Source organism: Asterias amurensis, chromosome 9, assembly GCF_032118995.1.
Source record: "Asterias amurensis chromosome 9, ASM3211899v1".
In the NCBI taxonomy this organism is placed as follows: Eukaryota; Metazoa; Echinodermata; class Asteroidea; order Forcipulatida; family Asteriidae; genus Asterias; species Asterias amurensis.
This window is the reverse complement of record NC_092656.1, coordinates 12,700,452-12,728,212: the sequence shown is the minus strand read 5'-3', so window position 1 is coordinate 12,728,212 and position 27,761 is coordinate 12,700,452. Positions and strand designations below refer to the sequence as shown.

The 27,761-nt window shown below is 39.6% G+C and overlaps 1 protein-coding gene across 1 annotated transcript in view; it reads left to right on the top strand.

The window, feature by feature from the left end:
- Positions 1–19,657, top strand: part of LOC139942265 (uncharacterized) — an 86,100-nt gene extending 66,443 nt beyond the window's left edge. Inside the window, exons 14-27 of the mRNA XM_071939059.1 lie at positions 1,084–1,206; positions 1,824–1,946; positions 4,465–4,584; positions 5,060–5,176; positions 6,599–6,712; positions 8,452–8,559; positions 9,485–9,598; positions 10,630–10,743; positions 11,353–11,466; positions 12,703–12,822; positions 13,796–13,909; positions 14,665–14,775; positions 15,137–15,250; positions 18,439–19,657. Coding sequence (XP_071795160.1) covers positions 1,084–1,206; positions 1,824–1,946; positions 4,465–4,584; positions 5,060–5,176; positions 6,599–6,712; positions 8,452–8,559; positions 9,485–9,598; positions 10,630–10,743; positions 11,353–11,466; positions 12,703–12,822; positions 13,796–13,909; positions 14,665–14,775; positions 15,137–15,250; positions 18,439–19,115 — 2,183 coding nt within the window. The 3' untranslated portion in view covers positions 19,116–19,657. The remainder of the gene's footprint in view (positions 1–1,083; positions 1,207–1,823; positions 1,947–4,464; positions 4,585–5,059; positions 5,177–6,598; positions 6,713–8,451; positions 8,560–9,484; positions 9,599–10,629; positions 10,744–11,352; positions 11,467–12,702; positions 12,823–13,795; positions 13,910–14,664; positions 14,776–15,136; positions 15,251–18,438) is intronic.
- Positions 19,658–27,761: the final 8,104 nt, after the last annotated feature.

Sequence of the window (27,761 nt, the reverse complement as noted above, 5' to 3'; positions counted from 1 at the left end):
TGGCTGCAACATTCGATGGCCTTTTTGGCAGCCAGCCCCACTGACCCATTTATGACAAGCACATACTTAAAGATCGAAGATGTTTGCTATTTTTCCTGAGGGGACAAAAACGCAAGGCCCGGAAAAAAAACGCGAGGCAATGGGGAGAACCAACCCTCAACTGCACTCATTATGGTCTCAGCCGGGAATCGAACCTGAGTCAATGTGTTAATGAGAGGCTAGCGCTTTGCGCACTAGCATCTCATGCCACACGAATGTTTCGCTTCTAGGAATTTGTTAAAAAGTTACACATTGTTTGGGTTGAACTAAAAGCAAAGTAAACTCTAGCGGGACTTGAACCGATAGCCACCTGGATCGACAAACCGGCGTTATTTTTATCAATATAGTGTAATAAACTTTCCCGATTTTTCTACAAGGGCTTAGGAACTTTCGAGACTTTTTCTTTGTAATCTAAAGATCTCATCCTCGTTGACGTAAATCTGGAACTGTCAATAGCAGGTGGTTCAATCCACCTAGCTACGGCATATGGCAGCCAGCTTGGTTAATCATAAATTCCTCTCAACCCTTAATCAAATCAATCGGTAAATCCAGAGCCACATTCTCTCGATTCAATACTATCTGCTTCTTGATCTTCACTGCTGTCTACCCGTCTGTTACAACACCTGGCTTTTTCATCTTCGTCAACAGCTAGCTACATCTCAGAATCATCATCTTCTTCAATGCATGATAGAAGAAGTTAGAATAAAGTTTATTATACTCCAATACCCGTTTTAAAGCCATTGTGAAATAATGTTAGCTTGAGTGCATTCAAATCCACAACCTTGGGATTGCCTGTCAGTCAGTCTTACCACTTGATCAAGGTGACAATGTGAAAGGCTTATCACGACACATACAATGTTTTCGTACCTGTGCGAAGAGTGTTCGTTCGGAAGATATAAAACCACATCATGCAACACGACTGATACACGAATATATCGTCCAGCCCGGTTTGAAATAAAACATTGATCATCAGTATGTTTGCATAGTATTGTACAAGTGCGGACGTTAAACAAATAACCTGACTGTATTGTTGTATTTTTTTAGACGTGCGGACGTTGGACAAGTGTCTGAGTAACCCGTGCATGAACGAAGCAACTTGTGTGAGTTTCCCGGACAGGTACGAGTGCCTGTGTGCCCCTCAGTGGACCGGAGGAGACTGCGAAATAGGTATTAATGCATTTCGGTAATCCATGTTTAATCCAGTGGTAATCCCAATGGTAATCCAGTGGTAATCCCCATAATAATCCAGTGGTAATCCCCTTGATAACACAGTGGTAAATCCTTAATACCGGTAATCCCATTGATACTCAAACTGCAGTCCACTGTAATGTATTTATCCCACCAGTTAAGTAGTAGTTTTTCCTGCCAAAGCACGGATTCCGATTGTTGTCAATAACTATGAATGAATCTCAACCCTAGATTTTGGGAGTGTAATTTTTTTAACTTGCGATGACATAAAATTTGCATTGACTCGTCGTTTGCACTTTTTTAAGGCAGGACTTTCGAGAAAAAAAAATATCGCTTTAAGCAAAACTATCAAACATGTAGGGAGGGGCACATTTAAAACGGATGGTTTATAAAGAACACTGACGTCATAGCGAACTTCAAATCAGCCACTGCAACCGAGCCGCGAGAATGCAAAAGTGCATTCCTCCGAAATAGTCTCAACATTAAAGTAAGGCCACCTGCCAATGTATCAAAATAACCTTGATGTTTTACTTAAAAATTTATCCGTAAATAAGTTAATACATTTAATAAATGGTGTTTTTTCCCTTCTTTCTAAGATCGTAATTCCATCGACAAGTGCTTGAGTTCCCCGTGTCAGAACTCTGCGATTTGTACAAGCTTCTTCGACCATTACGAGTGTGGCTGCACCGAGGAGTGGACGGGCGAACACTGTGAAGAAGGTTCGGCCTAAAATAAAACTCATATGGTTCCTACTTAAAAACACGGTTCACTTTTTCAAAGCCAATATTAGTGCTTCATTTGATTTTTATTAACCCACAATAATTTATTCATTGCAACTGGTTATATCATTTTGATTTTTAAAACCCACTCAATGGACACTATTAAAACTCCTGGTAGATTTAACAATGTTTTAGGGTCACAAACATCGTTTCAATAATGTACTTAATTATTTCACTAATAACTTTTTCGAACATACATAAAACTACTTGCAATAGCAAAACAGCATTCAAAACAACTTCGCAGAAAGTATCTTCAAATTGCACATCTTTTTCTTTCGATATCTCTTGGAGCAATATTTGTTTAGTTTTTATTTGCCTAAATGAAGTTCTATGCTTACTTGTCATACAAACAAGCAAGTTTCTTACAAACCAAACAGCTAGTACGACGCCCCCCTAAGCTAAGGTCAAGTTTGTTGCCAGTGTCTGGACCTTGAAGAAACTTATCCAACCCCATCTTTCGTCAGCGCCCGAGACTTTATTATCCTGCCTACTAAAGACTTGATACGTCCATTACATCCTGAACAACACAGGTTCTTCTAAACTCGCCTTCATGAATCATTTAACTCGATCCGTCATCAATCACAAAGGCAGACTAAGCGTTGACCTTTAATCCCTTTATAATATGTCACGTCATAATGGAAGCTTACAACGGACCATTAGATTCCAAAGGTTATGGCTTATAATGGCTACGGCTTGATCACGGTCAGGGTCCAATTGCATACAGCTGCTTAAGCACAACAAGCAGCCAAGCACCACAAAATTGTACTACCAGAGTAGTGTTACCAACCATATGTCACATGTACACTCTGCAACTGGTATCCTGTTCATTTCTGCTTAGCAGAAACATCTTGAGCAATACTGCCTGCAGAATTTGTTTAGCAATATTATCTGCTTAAGCAGCTCTATGAAATTGGGCCCGGCTTTAATTCAACGACATCAGTTACAATGTAACGGTCGCAACGAAAGTCGCTCGGCAAAACCACACCTTCTAAAATCTACGGAACTCAACAAAGGGCACCAAAGGTGATCATCAAACTCGTCACCCTCATCCAAGTCATTTTTTAAGATTGTCCCATTTCCAATTTGTTGCGCTGCAGTCTTCATAGCTCCAATGCAACTAAAAACAAACTCCGTGTGCTATAATCTACCTAGTATTAACCTAAATTTAGCGCGTTTGTTTTTTTGCTAAGATCTTCTTGTATTGTCCGGTTTGTTTGCGCTCGACCAATCTGAGATCTGAATGTACCAATTCCAAATCGCCAGTTTATATTTCCACCAAATGATGTTTCTTACTTTATTTATTTATTTATTTCTTGTTTATCCTGTGAAATCCATTCAGTAAGAACAACTCACTGATCTCACATGGATCCCAGCTAATAACAATCTACAGAAGTGCACTTAAGATAAAAGATAAAAAAAAATACACAGTAAAACATTGCACATTCAAAAAAAAAAAAACACTAGAAAGACAAAAAACACTTCTTTTCGAGGATTTGACAATATCTTGACAACCAATTCGCTTGCTCCACAGAAGTTGATGGGTGTGTGTCCAGGGCACGAACATTTATAACAGCAATAATAAAATAATAACATAATATTAATTTGTTGAATTTTAAGGTGACTAAGTTTTAAGTGATTCTGTTTTCCGTGTCCAGCATCTGCGACTCTACACTTCAGACAATTTGGTGTGAAAAGGCGATTATGACCTTGAACTCCAAGTGCAGTTGTTTCCCCATGGTGATGACAACATTTCCTAACACGTACACGTGTTCCAATTTCAGCTTGTTTTGTTTAGAACTGCCCTTGATTTTGTGTGTGTTGTTTAGCTACCGCTTGTGTAATAAGAGTTGTTACTTTGAATGAATTTCAGCGCACGTGGATAGTGTTTGTTTGTAGCATGCTAATCTGGTTCTTATCCGGGTCTTGATGCCTCTATACGTCGATGCCTTTGAAACGTCGTCATCGGTTGTAGGGCATGAGGCATGCTTGCATGATCTTACGAGTGGGGCGCCCTCTTTTGAATAACAACCCAGAACAAAGGCAGAAACTTGTTGTTGAGAAAACTGAAAACAAATCCACACAAACACAACAGTAACAGCGACAATATCTGCAGGATTCATTTCGTCAATAACTGCCGTTAAACTCTTCAGCAGAGGGCGCTTGGCTTGTTCGCTTGCGTGTAAAGCAGATACAGCGTTTTGGAAGGTGCATGGTATCTTTATTTTGTTCATTACATCAATGTGTTACTTTATTTCTAAAAGCAACTGACCTTTTCATTTTCACCCTTAGGCTACCTATACAAATTAAAAAACATACACAGACCATCTGAGACCATTAGTGATATTTTAAATTAAATAATTGGGAAGTTGATGCTTGCAATTTGGGTAAATGAAGAAACTCACAAACTATTGTTCGTGTTCATTTTTAATGTTCTGGAAATTATGGTCTTTACTTGCAGACGTTGATGAGTGTGCAGAAAGCGTCAGTCCATGTCTGAATGGTGGTACGTGCATCAATACGGAGGGAGGCCATAACTGCACCTGCCCGCATGGCTGGCATAGTGAGAACTGTGAAATGGGTAAGTACCCAGGTCAAAGTAACACGTCACATGTGATGTTTTTGACTGGTATCCTGCAAGGAATGTGGAACACAAAGAACAGCTAGCCAAAACCAGTTTTGGCTAGCATTAAGCATCTCAATGAAATTGGTCTCAGGTTAGGGAACGTATAGGAATACGCTGCAGATGTCGAAAAAAAAAATTGGACCGTTGATTCCCATATTCGTTTTCAAACTGATCAAACCAAAATTATGTCCTTGAGTTTTTTTACATTTTATACTTTTTGTTTCCCCTACACAAACAAGAAACACTGTGTTTAATAGAACAAAATGACATGTTATCAGTAAATAAAATTAAGCATGTCAAAGATAACCATTCATGTAGCATGAAAATCGATCCAGTAAATTGTTCTCGAAAAAGTCATTCTCACAACATCAAAAGCGTCTGTTGTTCTATGATTCAGTTGTTAGAATCGTTTTTCTCATTCTTGCATCAGAGTGTCAAGATAGCAACAAGAACTGTATGTACTGGGCAGCAGTTGGAGAATGCAAGGTCAACCCCAATTATATGCTGTTCTACTGTCAGAAATCTTGTGGAGTCTGCCAGCAATACAGTAAGTAAACTTGCAAGTGCCTCACTGAAAGCAAAAAGTTGACACACAGGAATTACTTGCAATGATTTAATAATTTTGTCCTTAAATGCACTGACACTATTGGTAATTACTCAAAATAATTGTTAATAGCATAAAAACTCACTTGGTAGTGGGCAATAGTGGGCTGTTGACAGTATGAGAAACGGCTACCTCTGAAATAACGTTGTTTTTAAGAAAGAGGTAATTCAGAGCAGAGGTCTCGAAATCAAGGCATGACAAGAACACAACTTGTGCAAGCAGGTTGTTTTTCTATCATTATTCTCTCGCAACTTCGACGACCAATACCGAGTTAAAATTTTCACAGGTTTGTTATTTTATGAATAATGTTGAGATACACCAAGCTAAAAGACTGGTCTTTGACAATAATAATTACCAAAAATGGCTCAAATTCATTTAAGTACTGTATCACACTACCTTCGTTAGAATTGCCGTCTCCCTAAAGGTATGTCCAAATTACAATGGGTTGCACGGGGCTACAGTTCGTAAAGCGCTCGCCTCTCTTCGCTATGACCCTGGTTCGATTCCCTATCTGGGAAAAAAATCTCTTATTTCCTCTCAACCTCATGACCCTGGTTCGATTCCATGTCTGGGAAAAGCGCTCTCCTCTTTCCACCCTGACCCTTGTTCGATTCGATGTCTTGGAAAAGCGCTCTCCTCTTTCCACCATGATCCTGGTTCGATTCCATGTCTGGGAAAAGTGCTCTCCTCTTTCCACCATGACCCTGGTTCGATTCCCTGTCTCTGCAAATTGCTCTCCTCTCTCCACCATGACCCTGGTTCGATTCCCTGTCCAGGAAAAACACGCTTCTCTCCTCTCAACCCCATGACCCTGGTTCGATTCCCTGTCCAGGAAAAGTGCTCGTCTCTCCTCTCAACCCCCCATGATCCTGGTTCGATTCCATGTCTGGGAAAAGCGCTCTCCTCTTTCCACCATGACCCTGGTTCGATTCCATGTCTGGGAAAAGTGCTTTCCTGTTTCCACCATGACCCTGGTTCGATTCCATGTCTGGGAAAAGTGCTCTCCTCTATAAAACCATGACCCTTGTTCGATTCCATGTCTGGAAAAAGCGCTCTCCTCTTTCCACCATGACCCTGGTTCGATTCCATGTCTGGGAAAAGTGCTCTCCTCTTTCCACCATGACCCTTGTTCGATTCCATGTATGGGAAAAGCGCTATCCTCTTTCCACCATGACCCTGGTTCGATTCCATGTCTGGGAAAAGTGCACTGGTGTTAAAAAGCTCTCTTCTATGCACTTCATTTGTTTTTCTTTAGCTCACTAACTACACTTTGGGACCCAACATACATGCATTGGCTACGGATCAAGTTTCAAGTTTAACTTCTTGTTTTACTTACCCGCTCGATTATTGTTTACTTTATTTCAGTTTGCGAAGACGCCCATGAAAGTTGTCCTCAGTGGGAACAGCTTGGAGAATGTAAGAAGAACCCTTACTACATGATGGCCAACTGTCACATGAGCTGTGGCGTCTGCATCGATGGTGAGTATAAAGCACGCCCTCTGTTGACGACCATCAACTCTGAAGATGCGCTCATCCGGGCGTTTTACTTCTTCGGAACTATTAATTTTCGACGCGAAGTCATCAAGCCAAGTCAAGGAGCATATTCTAAATTTCCCAGTAATTCAATCTGCTAAGACAGCTTACTGGAGGGATTAAATGTGGTAATTAAATCCATCAAGTGCAGTTATGGGGAATAAGCTTGTGAATAAGGGAGGGGAACGATAAAGCGTCATTCTGATAGTGATCGGTAACGGGCGTGGCTTTTGTTCAGATCGATCACCATTGGTAAGCTAGATTGGTGGACAGGCTTAAAGTCCCTGATGAAAGAACAACCACACCTCTATACCTATCATGCAGCAGTCACTTTAGTCATATTCATGGGAATGCTATGACAGGAGTGAACACACTGTTCGTAACAAAATATATATATACTTAGGTTCCCAGGTTCAGCTCTCTGTGAGGATTTTGGCTCGGGAAAAAAATACTCAAAGACGACAGTAAAGACAGTCAACGACTTGACTTTCATTATAGACTTCCGACTTACATCCCGAAACAAATATTATTGACAGTATCTGGCGACCGGCAACATAGGGCTGTAATTATCAGTTTAATCTCCGTTGTTATAGGAAAGTGTTTCCTTAGAGAATCTGTCCCCTATGCGGGAATATAACTTGGGCCAAAGGAGGTTGATTATAGAGAGGGCGCTCACGGAGTACATAATCCCTAGGGAGACAGAAGTCACCGGTGCAAGTCCCGCTCTATGTCAATTTAGTTCTTCGTTCTTTCTACTGTTCACCACGTCAGCTTCCATGTGGTTTATTACTTATTTTCCTGAAACCCGAAACCTTCAATTTTAAACGTTACAGGAAGTTTAAAAGTCAATACCGTTAGAGCACGTCACACACGCATGCCCCAACGTCAATTCAAATTAGAGCTTTATTAACACACACATCATCAAATGCACAAGTTCCTAAAACAATCTGGAATCATTCAAAACTAACATGTACCCCCTGACATTTTGACATAGAGGTTCGTCCGTTCGAAGCCCCTGTGCAGGGAACAAATTTCATCTTCAAGACGTGGGTGTTGGTCTCGGGCTTTGAAGACCGACAATCATTCCCGAATGTACCGGAGTCATCCTTGGCTTCAAAACGAATAACATTTTTATCTTCAATCCTTGCGTTTTGTTATGCGCAGATGTTCGAGTTTTATGTAAATTTCTGGAAGTTTCATCCAGTCATGACATCAGTCTTTAAAGGCAGTGGACACTGTTGGTAATTGTCATCACTTGGACTGGACAAGGAATTCTAAAACAAGTCAAGCAGTCATTGTCTCTTTCCGTTGCGTCTTAATTTAATGAACCCATAACACCTGTCAGTTAAAACTTCACTTACTTCTGATTATCCACACCATGCAAAGTTTCAAACACCACTTATCATACATAACGTGAAATGGTAATCAGTATTGAAGAATTCAAACGGGCTAACATAATTTCTGTTATCGGCATGCAGCAGCAGAAACGCGTTTGAAATGTCTGTAATAATTATTTGTTTTTCAAATATATATCGGCCCGTAAAAATCCAGCATATATCTTCACTGGACATCAATAAGAAATATACAATAATTGAAGCATAATCTTATATATCAATGTGATTCCTGTACAACATGCAGTTGATGGGCGAGAACTTTGTCTTAATTTGCTTGTGTTTAATTTCCAGATGAATGTTCTAGCAGTCCGTGCCAGAATGGTGCAACCTGTGTGGATGGGATCGATTCTTATACGTGCACGTGTGCAGCGGGCTTCGAGGGTATCAACTGTGAAATAGGTAAGGAATGTGAACAATTTGGTGGTGATTTTAAAGGAACACGTTGCCTTGGATCGGTCGAGTTGGTCTTTGAAAAGCGTTTTTTATAAAATGCATATGGGTAGAAAGATGTTGTAAAAGTAGAATACAATGATCCACACAAACATGCCTCGAAATTGCGTGGTTTTCCTTTTAGCTCGTCAACTAACACGTCGGCCATTTATGGGGGTCAAAATTTTGACTCCCATAAATGGCCGACGGTGTTAGTTCGCACAGTAGAAGGAAAACCACGCAATTTCGAGGCAAACTTGTGTGGATCATTGTATTCTACTTTTAAAACATCTTTCCAACCATATGCATTATATAAAAAACGGTTACAAACGCTTTTGTTTTGACCAACTCGTCCGATCCAAGGCAACGTGTTCCTTTAATAGTAACATTGGCTATAGATTTCTTGTTTCTAAAATTACCTCAGTCATCAGATTTGTTTTTGAGAGGATTTGATTTGTGTTATTTTGAATTGTTAGCACGATTGTTTAAATTCTAGAATCGGTGCTAACACAAAAAAATGGTATTTATAATGCAATTAGTGTCTGATTGGTCAATCGATTCCTTTGTTACCAACGCGTATTATAATACCTGCCATTAATCTCAGGGGACGGATTCTTAAAACAAATCATTTTTTTTTAATCGACAATTATAAACATTTTTAACAATGTTTGATTCTTTCCAATTGGTACTTAATAACCTGGGCTTGTTGTAGAGAAGTAACCACTTTAAACTTTTTTTTTTGTGCATTCCATATAAACCCTCCAGTTTTTAAATCAACAAAATCGTGTGAAATGTCTTTGTAATTTTCATAACTATGGACAATGCAAATCTGGGGAAAGGTTTCTGTAATTTATGAGAGAGTATAGATTACACGTGTTTATTTTTCCCTCTCAAGATATCGACGAGTGCACCAGCAGCCCATGTTTAAACAATGGCACATGCGTAGACAGACCAAACGGATTCGAGTGCGCTTGTACATCATTGTTCAGAGGCGACATTTGCGAAGCAGGTAAGCTGTGGGTCAAAGGTCATACAAAAATGCTCTTATTCCTGGATTACCCCCAACCATTGTTTTGTTTAGTGTGTATATTGAGTCAAGGGAAAATTGGTGTAGGCATAAATGAATTTATTTCAATGTTTCAAAAGTCATAGCCTTGCTCAAGGCAGTCGCATTATTCGCTCTGAAAAGACGCCGCTGTAAACCCACCCATACACCCTGTGCGTGGTGCGTGCGATCACAGCATAACCCACCCGTATACACACTGTCACATCGTACGACTACTGTGCACACAAGTCATCCGCACTCGTACCACTAACCGCATGCGGAGGCCGTCAGCCGACGCATGCGGCTAGTGTACGGGGGCATCGTGTCGTGCGATGTTACGCACAGTGAATACGGGTGGGTTTTATACAGCGGCGGTTTTTTTTTTGAGTGAATAATTTCGACTTCCTTGAATTGAGCAAGGCTACAAAAGTCATGGCCGAGTGGTTTAGGGCACCGCGTTCAGTTCTGGTGGTAATCATTAGAGTTTGGTTCCCATCCTGCAGGATGGGAACACACTACTCAATGATGACCATTGTCATTGAGCAATACACTTCACTAATTAATTGCTTCTCTTCACCCGGGTCTATAAAAGGGTACATGCTGGAGAGAGGTTGATTTTTTTAATGCATTTTAGAGCGCCACGCTCACTCTGGGCTGTATACTCCCCAGTGAACTGAGACAAATTGCAGAAGGGTTAAATATTGGCCTAATGCCCAGAGCCAAATTTCATAGAGCTGCTTAAGCAGAAAATACAGCCAAACAATTGTCTGCGAAGCAGAAATAAGCAGGATACCAGTCACAGATTGTACAAGTGACATGGTGGTTAGGCTGTTAGGCTATTTTATTTTGGTAAGCATAATTGTGTTGTGCTTAGCTTCAATTTGAGCTTAAGCAGCTTTGGGCCCAGGGCATTAATGCAAAGTGCAATATGTTACTGTTACAGTGTTGTAAACTCTTGATTTTAATATGTGTCATTATATGTTTATATCTTCAAGATGTGGATATCTGCACAAGCAACCCTTGCCTGAACAACGGGACATGCTTAGCCGACCTCTTAGGATACAACTGCACATGCCTCGCTGGTTTCGAAGGAAATCTCTGCGAAACAGGTAAACTGATAATTATTATATCAAAACAAGCTGAACTTTTGTACTAAAAGGTTTCCCGTCCAATTATTAAACAAAATATGTAACTTTTAACACATGGCCATATCAATTTGACTTGAAATTAATGTGGAATCAGCATTCAACAGTCAAATAGAGTTATTCGGTTTCACCCACTTATCAAAAATAAGATCAATCAATTTCATTAGGCCACAATAATTCACTTAATTTCGTGAAAGCCAGCAACACGAGGTGGTCAACTATTCAATTTCATCAAGTATTAAGATAGATTAGAAATTCAACTTAAAAAATAATGGTCAAAGTGTAGTCTTGAATGCCTATATAAAACAGAATGACTGAAATGAATGTGAATGAGTAAAACGAAATTATGTTTACACAGAAAAAAAATGAATTAATTAATAGCTTTAAAAAAAAGTTTACCAGGGGAAATGCGTAAATAATGGATATATGAAATTGAATGAAATTTTGCTGAAATTGGCTTGGAAAACGTTAATAATATGTAGAAACATTTGCATACTAATTTCACACGTTTTATTGACGTCCGATTCCCTTGACGTCACAAATCACTCGATATTTTTTGTTTCCACCCTACAGATATTGATGAATGTGCCTCTAACCCTTGTCAGCACAGTGGACGATGTGAAGATTTAGCCAATGGGTATATTTGTCACTGTCCACAGGAATGGACGGGTACAGAATGCCAATACGGTACGGTTTTTTTTATAAAATTATTGTACATTGACTTGTATTAGAATGCAGATATTCAACTGTTTTGTCATAGGCCTTCTGAAAAAAAAAACATTTCTGTAAACGTTGATGTTGAGTATTTTTTGTGATGTTATAGGTTCATGGATTCATCGTTAGTTCCACTATGCGACTTTGCCAAATTACCGGACACAAATAAGACACAGGCTGATTTATCTAAGAGCACAGCCGTCGATTTCACAAAACTCTTCCTAACTTAAGACTAATCTTATGACTTAGGACGAGTCCCAACCCTGCACTGTAGCATGCAGACCTTAAGATTAATCATAAGTTAAGACGAGTTACTCGTCCTAACTCGAGATAAGAAGAGTCCCAACTCTTTGTGAAATCGACGGTTGTCTTGCTATGCTTATATCAAAATGACTAGATGTTAAATATTGTTGAATAACCCCGTGTTAAAGGGTGTATGTACTTTTTGTCTGACAAAAAAACACCATGTCCACAGATTTACACTAAACTTGCACAGTTCGAAGATAATGATAGTAGAAAGCTTCCCTGAAAACATTATGTGCTGAGGTGCTGTAGCTTTTGGGAAATGAGTAAAACTATGTCATGAAAATAATGTTCGTCTCATGAGACGAAAATTATTTTAAGCATACTTTTGTACAAACGTATTTTCATGACATTGTTTCACCCATTTCTCAAAAACCACAGCATATCAGTAAGTAATATTTGAAGGGAAGCTTTCCACTACCATTATCTTCAAACCCTGTAAGTTTAATGTAAATCTAGGGACACTTTGAAAAAGTACCCAAATCTTTTAAATGTCATTCGCCCATTGGAACATGGTTTCAAACGGTTCCTCTAACAATATTTGGCAATGTCAGATTATTTTGCAAAGGTAGCTTAACAACTTGCTTATCAGTAAACAGAAAAATGAAAAAGGCATCTTTTTCTTGAAGGCACCGGACCCCTTTCGTAATTATCAAAGACCATTTTGTTTTATCACTTGGTGTTTCCCAACATATGCACACAATTAAAAAAAGGCTTAAATGAGAAATTACCTTTTTTTTCGAAAACGATACGTCACTTTAAAGGGAGCTAACAACAACTCTCCATTGCTCTTTACGAAGTAAGTTTTGATGCCTACCTTTTCTTTTGAATAATAACAAATAGTACCCAGTGCTTTTAACCAACAATTTCCTTACAACAAATTAATCTTGTTTATTCTGCCCGTAGATTTTGACGAGTGCAGAAGCAACCCGTGTTCGAATGGAGGCTCGTGCTACCATGGCGTTGGTCAACGGCTCTTCATATGCAATTGCCCATCAGGATGGCAGGGAACCTCTTGTGAACTAGGTGAGCCCCAATCAAAACAAGAATACCCGAGTTCATTGCCTGGCATAATTCAAGAGAGGGCGGTACAGACGTAAAAAGGTGGCACAAAGACCAGCATGGTCCTTTGTGTCGTCTCCGCTCTGTGTTATTTTCGTTTCTTTAGGTATCATCAACAGCAGTGTTTAAAAAACTAAAATGTCGTCCAGCTACGTTCCCTTAACCACCAAGGACGACACATACTCATCAACAGTTATTGCCTAAAGGCCAGTTGTGAGTTATTATGTATTGATGTATAATTGTATTAAATGATGATAGGGTAGATGACCTTTTTAGCTTTCGATCCAAACCCATAGAGCTAGATATATAGCTCTATGTCCAAACCGGACCTTCTTCAGAGACAAGTATAATTTTAATGATATACATTGCATGTGGTAATACTTTTAGTGACACAAGGTGCAGCAGACATACCAGGTACACCAATCTCTTTCATAGGCCTTTTGTAAAACCAGGGCTTCGGCTTTGGATTTTGGCTTCATGCACCATCTTTTTTTAGTCTGAACCCTTGGCGCATTAATAGGCAAAGCACGCGCGTTGGGAGACTTTAGAACGCTAGGTTGCAGCAGACTTACCAGGTACATTTCCATTGTTTACGTAGTGCATGCGCACATTACCGAGAAAAATTTTTCTTGGTAAATCTGCTGCCACCAAGCGTCCAAAAAGTCTCCCATTGTCAAAACAACGCGGGACGAAGCTGGCCTGAACCGAATCCAAAGCCAAATCCAGCCGTTTCGAAAATGGCCCTAATTATAACAATAATGTAAGCGTGCTCAAAACTACATAAACACGGTAAATTAACCTGGTATACACAGTTGGAGTGTGTGCGCTATACCAAATTGATGCTTCAAAATCATTTAGTCCACATTTAAAAACAGCAGGGACTAAATTCCTAAATGACAGATTCAAATTCGAGATTTTATGTATTTATTGAATTTAGAGGTCGACGAGTGTGCAAGTGCACCCTGTATGAACGGCGCTACTTGTGGGGATATGGTGGGTGGATTTAACTGTTCCTGCATGCCTGGATGGACAGGACCAACATGTGAACAAGGTAAGGATGTTATACTGCACTGAATATTCTTTGTGTGCATGCCAGTGTTGGTAACTGAATCAATGTCCCCACTGAGTGAGTTCCATGTTGAGTTCAATTAAACAGAGATCATGATCAGGAGAGTATTGGGGTCAGTATGGGAATGTGTGTCCACCCAGCCCTATGGTACAACATTGGTTGAAGTTGAGTCAAAAGAGGGCGCTATCGGATGAAATGTCTACACAAATCGCTATTTGGGGCAGCTTGACAGGGTACCACACAAATAACAGAGCGCCTCTCATAATGTAAAAGAATGACCAACCACTCGTTTTGTCCGCCATACCACTCTTGCAAAGAGCCATTATGGCGGGCGAATATGTTTTAGAGTGAAAGGCGGGTACTTTCATCTCGATTTAGAGTGAAGTTCGTTCAAATTGCACTCATAAAGGGTGACGCAGGTTGCGAGATTTCCTAAAAAGTGTGAAACTGACCCTAGGCTGACAAAAGACTGAATGATCACTTTTTTACGTTAGAAAGTTCACACATGAGAATAGTCGATGTATGTACCGATCAGCGTCCAAAATTAAGAGGAAATTAACGTCGGCTGAAGGGAGGGTGTTTCAAAAGAGGGCGCTAATCAGTTTGTACACAGTTCGCCGTATCGGGGGTGGGGGGGGGGGGGTGCTACGGGACCTAAGATGGAGCTCCAGCCTATGGTGGGGAATATTCAAAGCTTCCAACCATTTTTAAAACGTGATCTCTGGTTCTCATTTCAGACATTGTGGAATGTGCAAGCAGTCCATGTTCCAGAGGTGTGTGCATTGAAGGACAGAACCAGTATCAATGTTTATGTTTCCCTGGATACACAGGCGTCTTGTGCGAAACAGGTGAGTTCAATTACTGATCAATCCACATTATCATCATAACCAACAGAGGGCGCCGTATACGTTGTCACAGTTAATCGCTTCATTTGTGGGGCAAACAACGGAACGTGAATTAATAGTGCAAAGGGAAAATAAATGGTCGGTGATAAGGTCTTGTATTGGCTTTCCTGTTTGCCAAAGCTGAGGATCTTCTGTGACCGAAAAGAAGCTGCAAATCAATCGTAGTTCAAAGGTAAGTAAAGTGTGATGTCACAGTACAAATCACCACGATGGTAACACTGAAAATAACTTTGTGAAATCGGCCCCAGATATGTTTTTTGTGTGCCATAATTTATGTTTTTTTATTTTTTTTTTTATTTTAAAGACATTGACGAGTGTGCAAGCAACCCGTGTGTTAATGGTGGGACCTGCGTGGATTTAGAGAATTATCATACGTGTTCCTGTCCAGTAGGATTCGATGGACATTATTGTGAACAAGGTAATTATATTTTATCCGTGTAGTCTAGCAAATTGTAAAACAAGATTTGGGATCGTTTGAGCCCCCTTGAACAATCTAGGCACATGAGATTCTGTCCTCTGAAGTTTTTTTCCACAAAACCCCACCATGCCCATGGCGAAATGTGTAAATAGATCGTCCGAGAGCGCCCTCTTTTGAGCCAACTTCATTCAGCCCGTGTTACCATTATGGGGACAAAGATTCACCAGGGGACAACATCCCCTATGACACAAACGTTACATTAGACTGGATGGAACCCAAAGGCCATGCCTAAAGTCAGCTATTCAACAAATTTGCTCATGTTGAGCAACGATCTTTAGACCTTTTGACAATAATACGTCACCTGTTTTGGCCGTTTCTGTATGGTGCTTTGAGCAGGCAGCAGACAGAGTCTAAACCCAAAACCCAAGTTCAAGCCGTGGTTTCGAAAGGGACATAGTGTCTTGGCAGAGCGCCACCAACGCGAACATCTGAACATCTGAAGTCAGCCCCAACCCCAACCCCTGATACGGCAACTGTGCACAAACTTCTTCTGATAGCGCCCTCTTTTGAATCATTTTCCTTCAGTGCATATCTATTCCCCCCAAATGGGATTCCCTGGATTACCTTTGCACATTTGGGATACACCAAGTGTTCAGAGCAGACCAATCTTAACAACGACATTAAAAGCTTACGTCACTATAAGTTTTTCCACTGAAACCATTATTGCCATGTACAGAGCAGTGCCTGTTTTTATTCTTAGGCCGTGTCCGAAACGACGACTTCGGCTACAGCTTCGTCTAGATCAGCGCGTCTACCAGTGTTGAAGAATAGGCAGACGCGCGCGATCTAGCCGTAGCTGTAGCCGAAGTCGCCGTTTCGGACACGGCCTTATCTAGGGGACTAGTCTACTACACTCGGGCCGAAAAAGGCCTGTAAAGAATCGTTAACAGCGCCCTCATGTGACTGTACGAATCAAAGTTAATCTGGGACAGCCGATGTGTTGACTTTTATGAGTATGCGGTTGCGTGCGGTTGCGTACGGCTGCAGTATGGCTTTGGCTTGATCAACCTCCTGCGAACATTATGTTAAAGCATAGGCAGAACTAAGCCGACAGCCACAGCCACCAGCTCCAATTTTGAGGCACTTGCGCACAGCACTAAAATATTACGTCACCGATTGTGTATAAAGGCCCTGTCATTCAAAGGCAAATTAGTGAAAACTTGACCTTCTTAAAGATACCATTATAAAACCGTTTACAAATTGACGCGTTGATGAGCCCGGACAATACAATGAAACTGTTATTTATTTCAGCCAACGACGACGTACGGGAAATTCAACATGACGGTCATAAGTGGTGAGGCAAGAGCCTTGGTTTTACACACTTTAAACCCGTATAGACCAGCTCTGTGCTACCTTTATGCTAAAAAGTTCACGAACTCTCAAATGCATCTCCGTGGAGACATCTTTTGTTCTTTCCATTGGTCCTGTAGGCCTTCTTAAGATTTTCCCATAACCTTTGTACACACAATTTCTTGTGGAGCACCCCTACCCTGTCTTTAGAACTACCCTATGGAGTCCTTTTATTTTCCCTTGGTCTCCAGAAAGTATTTCAACATGATATTCAAATGGGGCTTTAGAAGGTTATTGTTTTCATACTTGCGTTTCACCTTGCTTATATCGAACGGCAAATAGTCAAACAATTTTAAACGAAAACATTTCTGAGAAAAAAAAAATGTGACGCCTTTCTGACATTTTCCAAATGTGACTTTATTGTTAAATATAAACTTATCCAAAAACGTGCCCATTCCGAAGCAACAAAGTAACCCCACGAACTTCCCCCCAAAATTGCCATCTCCCAACCAATCGCGACCATTCAATAACGTGGTTTATAAATACATTCCATTGAGACTGTGTCGGGCTGTACAAGGTACGGGTCTCGTGTGACTAAAACAGGTCACGTTTTATTTCGAGACTTGCTGGTGTCATGAGTCACTTTGATGACTAGACCCCCAGTCCGGATATCCTGCGTTTTCCTGATCCTAGGAGAGGGGGAGAGGGGGGTTATTTTTACATTAGGGTCACCGTGAAGACACGCGGGGTAGCGGGGGCATAGTTTTAGCTCAAGGTTGGTTGCGAAACTTGGGAGAAGGGGAAATGCTGTGTGCAAGGATAAACCATCACAATTAAAGGGCGGGAGGAACTGGTTACAAAACAAAGGTATCTGAGATCCTGCAGTTGGAAACGTTCAGTTTGTTACATGGTTGAGTTTTGAGACTCCGTTACGATAGATACTATATAGGCATGTGGTTGTTGGGGTTGGTTGAACACACAGTACAATGCAAAGAGTATGGGTTTAAAATCAAAATAAGCTTTTAAGGATAATTATTCAATATTATGTACTTTATGTTTTCGTTTTTACTCTGTAATACAACATTGGGTGCGTTCGTTTAGCTTCCCTGGGTCGACCCCGGTCTGCCCCGGTACGTTCGAATAGCTTTGACGGGGCTCACCGGGGTCAGCCCCCAGTGCCCTGCTTGTGGAGTGGGTTACTTGGGGGTGACCTGAGGTGCATGCCGTCACCACGAGAGGGCGAGTGTGATCATTCGAGTAGCTCTTGTCAGGAGCTCACCCGAGTGAGCACTGCGGGGTCGACCTAGGGAAGCTAAACGAACGCACCCCCATTGTGTATTGGCACTTTGTAATCAATTCTTGGCCGAGTTCCTTGAAAACACATCCACAGGCAATAATGCTCAGAGTAATTTGCCTTTATGGACTTTCTTTTAATGGATCTGTGGAAAGTACAATTAGTCTACGGTGTTTTTAATAAGTGTAAGGTTAAACACCAAAATTATAGCAATCAATTAATAACGCAGCTCAGAAACACCCAATTGGTACTGCTGAGCAAAGGTCACACAAAAGGTCCAGGGCCTTTTTTGCCATCCAAAATAATACAATGAATCATCGTTGTTATTTTACAAGTTTTCTAAAATTTTTTCCGAAGAAAAAAAGAGGAAGAGTTTAACATCAAATGATTTAAACATTATTATGATTACATACAAATTATGAATTATAACTAACTATAACTTGAATATTTAATAGGGGATACGAAATAGTCAAATACACGAGGATCGTCCATAATACGCAGGTCTCCAAGAGTTTAAAACTGTTATTTGTTCTTCTCGCTATAGTTGCAACCACCCCGCAACCCACAACCCTTCCTGTAAAGACCACACCACCGAAACTGCAGACGACATCAGGTCCAATAGTCGACTACTCCTGGCCCGAGATCGACATTTTCTCGGTCGACTCTTCCTTCGGTGAGAGTAGTCATGACTTCACCACCCCCGTGGATGAAGAACCGGACAACACCGATGAAGAAGGACCGTCAGGTGGTGGCACCGACGGGCCGGGTACCCCTAAGACCAACCCGGCCGTCATCACCGACGGTCTGGAGGTGGTTGAGACCACGGTCAACGACCAAGAGGAGGCGAGTGTGACAACCGTGAAAGCCAACCATGTGACCACTCTGCCGAAGACTACTCCAAAGGAGGATAACAAATTACCCGAGGTGAAACCCGACAGGCAGACTACGACTATTGGTAACGTCATCAACCCTGTGGACAGGAGCCAACAAAAAGACCAAGACCCACCGGCCACGGGACACATTGTCGCCGTGGTGTTCGGCGCGTTGATGTTCGTTGCCATTGTCGCCTTCTTGGTCATCGTCGTGGTGCGACAGAGGCGAAAGTCACGCATTGGCAAGTACGAACACTTCAGTATGGACAGTAAGGACGCAGTGGCGTGGAAAGAAATGGACTCAAGATCATTCAATGATTCGATCACAACAGAAAGTTCAAACATGTAGTGAGGTTAACGACCCCTATAATAGGGAGGTTTGGCTGCACGTAACGCAAGCAAAATCGTGAACGTGAACGTCATGAAATTCTTTCGTTTTTAGTGAAGTCAACACTTTGGGCTTGTTTCATGCTAACATAATGATGTCTGCACGGACGTAACTGACGTGAGAAATGGTAACTTCACGTATGCTTAAACGTGAGTTTTTGTACAACAACATTTTCTGACGTTCACGTTCACAATTTGGCTCGCGTGAAGCCTACTTGAAGCCCCCTTTAATACCAGCTCGGATATGTGTCATAGATTTGAGTACGGCATATACATTATGCCAGAGCTTTTATTTTCAGTGTAATTCTGGACACGACAAAGTGGGCAAAAACATGAAAGTTGGTACACAATATTTTCATGATTGACTTTGTACTAAAATTGTAAATAGTTTGGCCGGGTTGCATTTTTATAAAGGGAAACACCCCGAAACTGTGTCAAATATGAAGACGCAGATTTAATCCGATTCTAGGTCAACCTGACCAATAATTAGGTCAAGCCCCCCCCCCCCCCCCCCCCCCAGGGAAAGAGAGTTTGCTTCAACCTTAACAAATATTGCTTAAGATAAACTGGTTACCAGCCGAAACTAAGGTTTGCAACATTGCTACTGGTGCATCACTCGTGTTTTGCTTCGTCAGTTGACCTATGTGGGTACTGGCACCTTTTATACGGTTAATTAGCAATTCCGGGTTTAGTTCCCTAACAACAACTAGCAAAGCACAAACCAACCCTGCTTACAGGAAGATGGTTACAAGCCAATCTACCATGCCTAATGTACCATTTGCGATTGGTTTTCCTGTTTGCGTTTGCTTAGCAGAAAGTTTGTTATTAAGCAGTATTGTGTGTTTAAAACGGGTAATTTCGACCAGCGGGGAACGCTGTTGCATTCCTTCGACCTTTGAGAATAAGCCCTTGTACATAGTGCTTGGTAAATAGCGACTTCAATGTTATCCAGAAGAGAAAGAACGTAATATCAAAATGATTATTATAACATTTCAAAATTAAATGCAGTAAAGAATAATAAAAAAGAAAACTTTGTATTAAAGTTTTCATCAAATATTGAAGAATTTGTGTATAGTTTTACAAAATCTGTTTTTAAAGGAACACGTTGCCTTGGATCGGTCGAGTTGGTCTTTGAAAAGCGTTTGTAACCGTTTTTATAAAATGCATATGGGTAGAAAGATGTTGTAAAAGTAGAATACAATGATCCACACAAACATGCCTCGAAATTGCGTGGTTTTCCTTTTACCTCGTTGACTAACACGTCGGCCATTTATGGGGGTCAAAATTTTGACTCCCATAAATGGCCGACCGTGTTAGTTCTCACAGTAGAAGGAAAACCACGCAATTTCGAGGCAAACTTGTGTGGATCATTGTATTCTACTTTTAAAACATCTTTCCAACCATATGCATTATATACAAAACGGTTACAAACGCTTTTGTTTTGACCAACTCGTCCGATCCAAGGCAACGTGTTCCTTTAATATCTTTTCTATGCAAAAATAGAACAACAACAATGATTTAAAATTATATAATAATAACAATCATAATTTACAAACAGTTTTATATAAAGCAATGTATTGCCATTAATTACCTCAGTCCTAATATCACCAATTCACTTCCCGATTTTATGCCAAATGATAGATGAGTTAATTTTTTGCTCACCAATTTGTGTCCAGGCGAGCCGACATAATAGAGCTTTGTTATACTATAACTGACACTGCTATTCCAACAGTTCGTTGGAGCCATACAACTTTAAACTAAAACATTTCAAACAGTCTATGCACCGAAATGTGGATTTAACATTGGTAAGACTGACCGTACACACACACACATGTTACCCAATTTGCACGTACCCCCATAAAAATGGTCATGGTGAAAAACTTCCCTTGAAACAAATGTTTAAAACTATCTTTTTGAGAGTTTAACACAATTTCTGCTTATTTCTAGGCCTGTTCAGCCTAAATCTTCACATGTTGGGTCCCTTCCCATTTTTATCTGTTTTCTTGAACGGGGAAAACAAAATAAACATAAAACAAATCCGGGTCAGAATTGCCTCGTATCCGGTTCACGTTGGACCTGACTCGATTATGGGTGAAGTTAAACCCGAATCCAAATCAAACAGACACATAAATGGGTCAACCTGACTTAGAATCAGAGTTGTTGTAACCTTATAATAATTTTGTTTTTAAGTCGTGGTCAAGCTTACCCAGAATGGTCAGGGTTATGGTCAGAATTGACCCGTATCCGAACCATTTATGAGTTAATGTTACACAGAATCCGATCAAAAAAGACACAAACCGGTTAAACTGACGAATAATCAAAGTTGTCGCAATCTTTTTTTTTTATACTCGTGATCAGGCTGACACTGAATGGTCAGGCCCTACGGGACCCAGATCCGGGTCAAGTCTGGGTCACATGGGGAAATTCGGACCCAAAATATCTTGAGCACATACTTGTGTTTGTTTAAAGGATTTGGGTACTTTTTGTAACACAAAACACAATATCCACGTAAATTATTTACATATAAACTTACACCGTTTGAAGATAATGATAGTAGAAATCTTACCTGAAAATATTAGTTGCTAAAGGTGCTGTAGTTTTTTAGAAATGAGTAAAACACTGACATGAAAATACGTTTGTTCATGCTAAAATAATTTCCGTCTCATGATCACTGAGACGAAAATTATTTTCAGGACATTGTTTTACTCGTTTCTCTGAAATTACAGCACCTCAGCATGTAATATTTTCAGGGGAGCTTTCTACTACCATCATCTTTAAACTGTACAAGGTTCATGTAAATTTGTAAATCCTACAAAAGTACATGACCCTTTAATTTTAGTTACTATTATTATTTTCTTGTTACCAGAAATGTAGTTTATAACTGCATTATTTTATTACTTAACTCGAGTGGTTTTTGTTGTATAATCTTATTTGGTTATTGTTAATTAATCTGGTTGGTAACACCACTGTATATATTTGTATTATTCCGTTTCCCCCCTCGTGTACATAATGTTATTATACAGAAATTATTAACAATCGACGAGAGTTGATGTATGTAATGATCATTGTGTAATGTTTGAACAAAATGTGAACATGGAAACTTTAAGATTTATCTGACAGAAGTTGATATTGTGTGATTAGTATTTTTTGGGGGGTGAGTCATACGTGTTGCTTGCGTCGTCAAGGTGTAACATCATGCTACAGATTTATAAAACTTATGAATAACAAATTATATGTTCTATTTTGCATACATGATGACGTGTACAAAAAAAAGTAAATACGAAAACTGGCTGTACAACAGTTTTATATTATGTAAAACCTTTGGAAAATCTTTGTTTTTTAAGTAAAGGTTTATACAACAATAATAGTGTATATACACCTATTTTGTATCAGATATTTTACGTTATGTTTTTTAACATGCATTGTCTACATAGAGTTCATGCCTCTAATGCTTGGTACAACTTCACAGACTGGCTTAGTGCTGGAAATGTTTCTTGCTAAGCAAATCTAAGCAGGAAACAAATGGTGCCAGTGAAAATGGATTAATAAATGGTAGCCTTATTCTATATATGAGGCACAATTGTTTTCGGATCGGACCGATTTGACGACAACAATATACATGTATTGACGATTGAAACTATACTTCCGTGAAATGGTAAAGATCGAATGTATGAATATGTTAAATAATTTCCTCCTTGAAGTTTCTTCATATAATAATACGTTCCACAACTTTTTAACAGGAAGTGTGCCCCACCGTTAATGTGTGTATGGACATCGGGTTTAAAACAAACAAGAGAGAACGAATGCATTGTGTTGGTATAGTGTTTGTTAAATATAGTATGGTGAATAAAGAAGCTGTTAATTTTATAACAAACTCAATGTAAAACTGATTGTGTCATTATGTCTCATTGGTTACCATTGAGCTCAGTTCAAACAACAGCCATTCGATTATTGATAAGGGATTAACGTTGGCGTTTGAAACTGTCATTCAATTTCACATTGGGCACACTGATTTACATAAACCAACTAGACTAAATTTATGTTAGAGCAAGTATTTTAGTTAATTAATAAGACGTGCTAAAATCGCCATCACCTTAGCAGAGTTAATGCAGTTACATATTTTGTGCGAAAACAGCTGCAAATTTGAACGCTGTTCAAGTGAAATATTAAATTTGCTGGTTATCTTTTTTTTTAATTGCATGATGCGACAGAAATGAACAAGTTGCTTACGTAGTACGCAGGCGCAGAAGCTAAACTTCACCGCTAGTCGATGAAATGCGATTGCCGTAAGCACATAATTCCTTGCTTCAGTAAGCGCCGATTATGTGCTTACGTACCCGTTTATGTGCTTACGTACCCAATTATGTGCTTACGTACCCAATTATGTGCTTACGTACGGTAAGCAGAGACATGAAATTGGGCCCTAGTATGTCTGCTTCCAGCTAGCGTTCTAAAGTCGCCCACTAGGTCACTTCCTAAGTCTCAAACACAGTCGAGTGTTGATTCTTTAAATTTCCCGCGGAACCCATCGAAAAGGTAAACATATTTAAGCCCCAATCATCAACTGGATTTCCATACATTATGAAATGAGATCATAATAACACCCTTCATAGAAAATAACAATCTTGTTTTCGGAAATGTCATCTTTTCATATACACGGGCTCTTTTCGAAACGACGGTTTCGGCCTTGATTCGGCTCAGTCTAGCTTGGCCCCGCGCGCGGTTGTTTTGACAGTTGGCGCGTGCGTTGCGTACGCGCTCAAGGCTTCAGACGAGAGGACGGAGCCTAAAGCAGAATCCGAAGCCGAGGACGTTGTTTCGAAAATGGCCGTAGTTGTAGCGTCTGTTGTTTGTTAAGGGGTGGGGTTTGTGTTTGTGTACATATCTACTTTTGATAACCGAGGACATTAACAAAAGGGATCCGGAAAAAGTCACACCGGGGACAGTTCTCGGTAGTCTGTGCACAAAACCAATGGGGACGTCTGGAAATAATAAACTGTGACCAAACAATGGGAGAGCAAGTAGAAGTGCACGGTCTACACCATAAACATACATTTTTTTTTGTGCGTGGGGGGGGGGGGGGTTGCAAGGAACGATATACGGAAAACAAGAACATCTAAATCATTCTTGAGGGAGATCTTTCACAAAAGTGATGGATCAGTTTGGGGACTTGTTACTCACTGTGCCTCATGTTCAAGAGGGACTATTTATCTGACTATTTAAGATGGAGATGTCACGACACAGTCCCACACCATCTCCCCACAGACTGACCTTGGTGAATATCATACGTTCCTTATAAATAAAACAACACTTTTTTCCCTCTGGGGAATTAGGAAATGGCTAATTTACAGGAAAAACTCAGAAAATATCAGTTATACGAACGTTTTGGGGGCTTTAATGTTCAATCAAGTTCATACAAGGAACTTTATTGTTTTTTAAAGGCAGTGGACACTGTTGGTAATTACTCAAAATAGTTATTTGCATAAAACTGGGGAGAGGTTGATGTATAGAAATGGCTCCCTCTGAAGTGCCATGGTTTTCGAGAACTAATTTTCCATGAACTTAATTTCAAGACCTCAAATTTAGAACTTGAGGTCTCGAAATCAACTATAAACGCCCACAACTTCGTGTGACAATGGTGTTTTTTTTTTCTCGTAAGTTTGATGACCGATTGAGCTCAAATGATCACAAGTTTGTTAAATTTATGCTTATCTTTAAACACACCAAGTGAGAAGACTGGTCTTTGACAATTACCAATAGTGTCCACTACATTATTGTCAGATTTGATAAAAGAGTATAAACATACTATGTTTTGTTTACATTCTCTGCAGTGTTTAAAGACACTGGACCCTATTGGTATATGTAAGCATATATAAACATTTGAAGCACACAACTTCGTGTGTCAAGGGTGTTTTTTTTTTCCTTCCATTATTATCTCGCATCTTCGACGACAAAATGAGTTCAAACTATCACAGGCTTGTTATTTTATGCATCCGTTGAGATACACCAATTGAGAAGAATGGCCTTTGACAATTACCAATAGTGTCCAGTGTCTTTAAACACTGCAGAGAAGGTTAACTAAAAATAATATGTATACACTCCTATAACAAATTTGACAATAATGCAATGGACACTATTGGTAATTGTCAAAGACAATTCTTCTCAATTGGTGTATCTCAACTAATGCATAAAATAAGAAGACTGTTATAAACTCTGCAACTCCGTGTAAAGTGGCGTGTTTGATTTGATTTGGTTTGCTTAATTTGGTTTCAATGTGATTGTCCAAATACGTTAACCGGGGTCGTGGCTACACGAAGTGAAAATTGGCTGAGAGTCACGAGACCCGGGTTCGATTCCCGGATGTGATTCTTTCTTTTTCATTTTGCTTATAGATGCCAGTGAATTATATAAGTAGTACGAAAAACCACCTTAAAACACCAACGGGCACTGTGGCGACACGGTGCACTGGATCGTTCGCTTGCGTGCGTTCCAGAGCTGGGAGACCCGGTTCGAATCCCGCCCCGTACCATAGGGACATGACTTTTACTGCTAGCACCAGTAAGTGATTGGGGTCCGTCATGTCTCTCCCCAAATTAGGGTAGGATGATTATCCCGGGTCGGAAAGTAAAGGAGGGACCGGGACTAGCCATCCCTTAAGGGTTCTAATGGGTGATCACCACGCTGGTTTCGATCAGACTTTGAGTCCCCTGAATGCCTGGTCTTCACTCTAACTAACTTTCTGCACAAATTTACTTTAGTTTTATTTTATTGAACATTATAAACTGTTGACTTAAGTATCGAGACCTGATTTTTAAAATACAATTTCATTGGGTAGGCCTTATGTACAGCATTTATAATAAAATTGGGCTGAGAAAAACATGAAAATCTAAATGTTCCGCCCAGAATTTTATACAAATGTCGATCTTGTGATTTGTTCACTTGCTCAAACTACTAAAAAATGTGATTATTCATTATTTATTTTGGGGGGTTTAAAATAGGAAGAACAAACAATTGGAACTCTAACCCCTTGTTGTGTTTTTTAATTGGATACAATTCCTGGACTTACCCACTTGTGGCTTTGTTTTCAATGTAAGTCAACATTAGTTAGCGATACAGACTACCTTAACTTTAATAACAATTGGGGTTAAATGTGACAACAAGCCCAGACTTACTCTATGTGGTTTTCTTTATCGGTTTTGGCTCAAATCTTATTAAAATTGCTGAGTTTACCCTGGTAGAATTTTTCTTTTCAACTTTAGGATAAAATTGAATAAATATGCTAAAATTACCAACCGGGATTTTTAAATTATTTTCCAAAATTGGATAACAATGTCGATTTATTTTCAATTGATGGGTTTAAATTTAGTAAAAAATGCTGGCCCTACCTTTATAGTTTCCAGCCTCAGTTAGATTTGAATGCTGGACTTACTCCTTTGTGATTTGTTTAATTTTGGTTAAAATTTGACATACTGACTTACCCCTTGTGATTTTGTTTTAAATGTTTATAAATTTGATAAACATGTTGGACTAACCCGCTTTTTTTAATTATTTTTAATTCGGCCTATGTTATAATTATTTAAATACTGAATTTTCCCTTTGTGACTGTTTTTGCTCAAGTTGGGGACAAAATGCTGGACTAACACCCCTTGTGTTTTTTCGATTTTTGATTCAAAATTTTGGATTCAAAATGGATATCAATGCAAAACTATCTTCTTGTGTTTTTCTTCGATATCGGCCTAAATTTTTTTTGTTAACATTTTTTGCCCCAGTTAAACAAAAAAAAAAAAAAATGCTGGACCAACCCCTTGTGACTTTTTGATTTTGGATTCTAGGTGGATACAAATGTCGGACTAACCCCTTGTTTTCGTTTAACAAATTGTATTTAATTGATGGACTTACCCCCTGTGGTTGTTGAAAATTTTGGCCCAAGTTGGGAAAAAAACCTTGTTATTTTTTTTTTTAGCAATTTGTGGGGTCAAATTTGAAACAAAGTTGTTCGGCCTAAAAATTTGCTTAAATGCTAAACTTACCCGATGTGATTGTAAACAAATTTGGCCCCAGTTGGAGAAATAATATCGGACGAACCCACTCTTTTCTACTTTTCAAAACTCTATTTATTTGTTGGATTTAACCCTTGTGATAATTGAAAACGTTGGCCCTTGTTGGAAACAAACATTGTGATTTGTTTTCTTTTTTTTTTTTTTTTGGGGGGGATGGAGGGTCAAATTTGAAGAAAAAAGTGCTGGACTAACCCCCTTCTGTTTTTATTTTCAAAACTCTATTTATTTGTTGGATTTAACACTTGTGATACTTGGCAATTTGGCCCCTGTTGGAAACACACCTTGTGATTTGGTGTCTCTGTTTTTTTTTTTTTTTTTTTTTTTACTGGGGGGGGGGTTGGATGGGGGGGGGGTCAAATTTGAAAAAAGTGCTGGACTAACCCCTTGTGTTTTTTTTTTTTTTTTTTTTAAACTCTTTTTATTTGTTGGATTTAACCCATGTGATAGTTGAAAACTTTGGCCCTTGTTGGAAACAAACCTTGTGATTTGTTCTCTCTTTTTTTTTTTTTGGGGGGGGGGGATGGGGGTCAAACTTGAAGAAAAAAGTG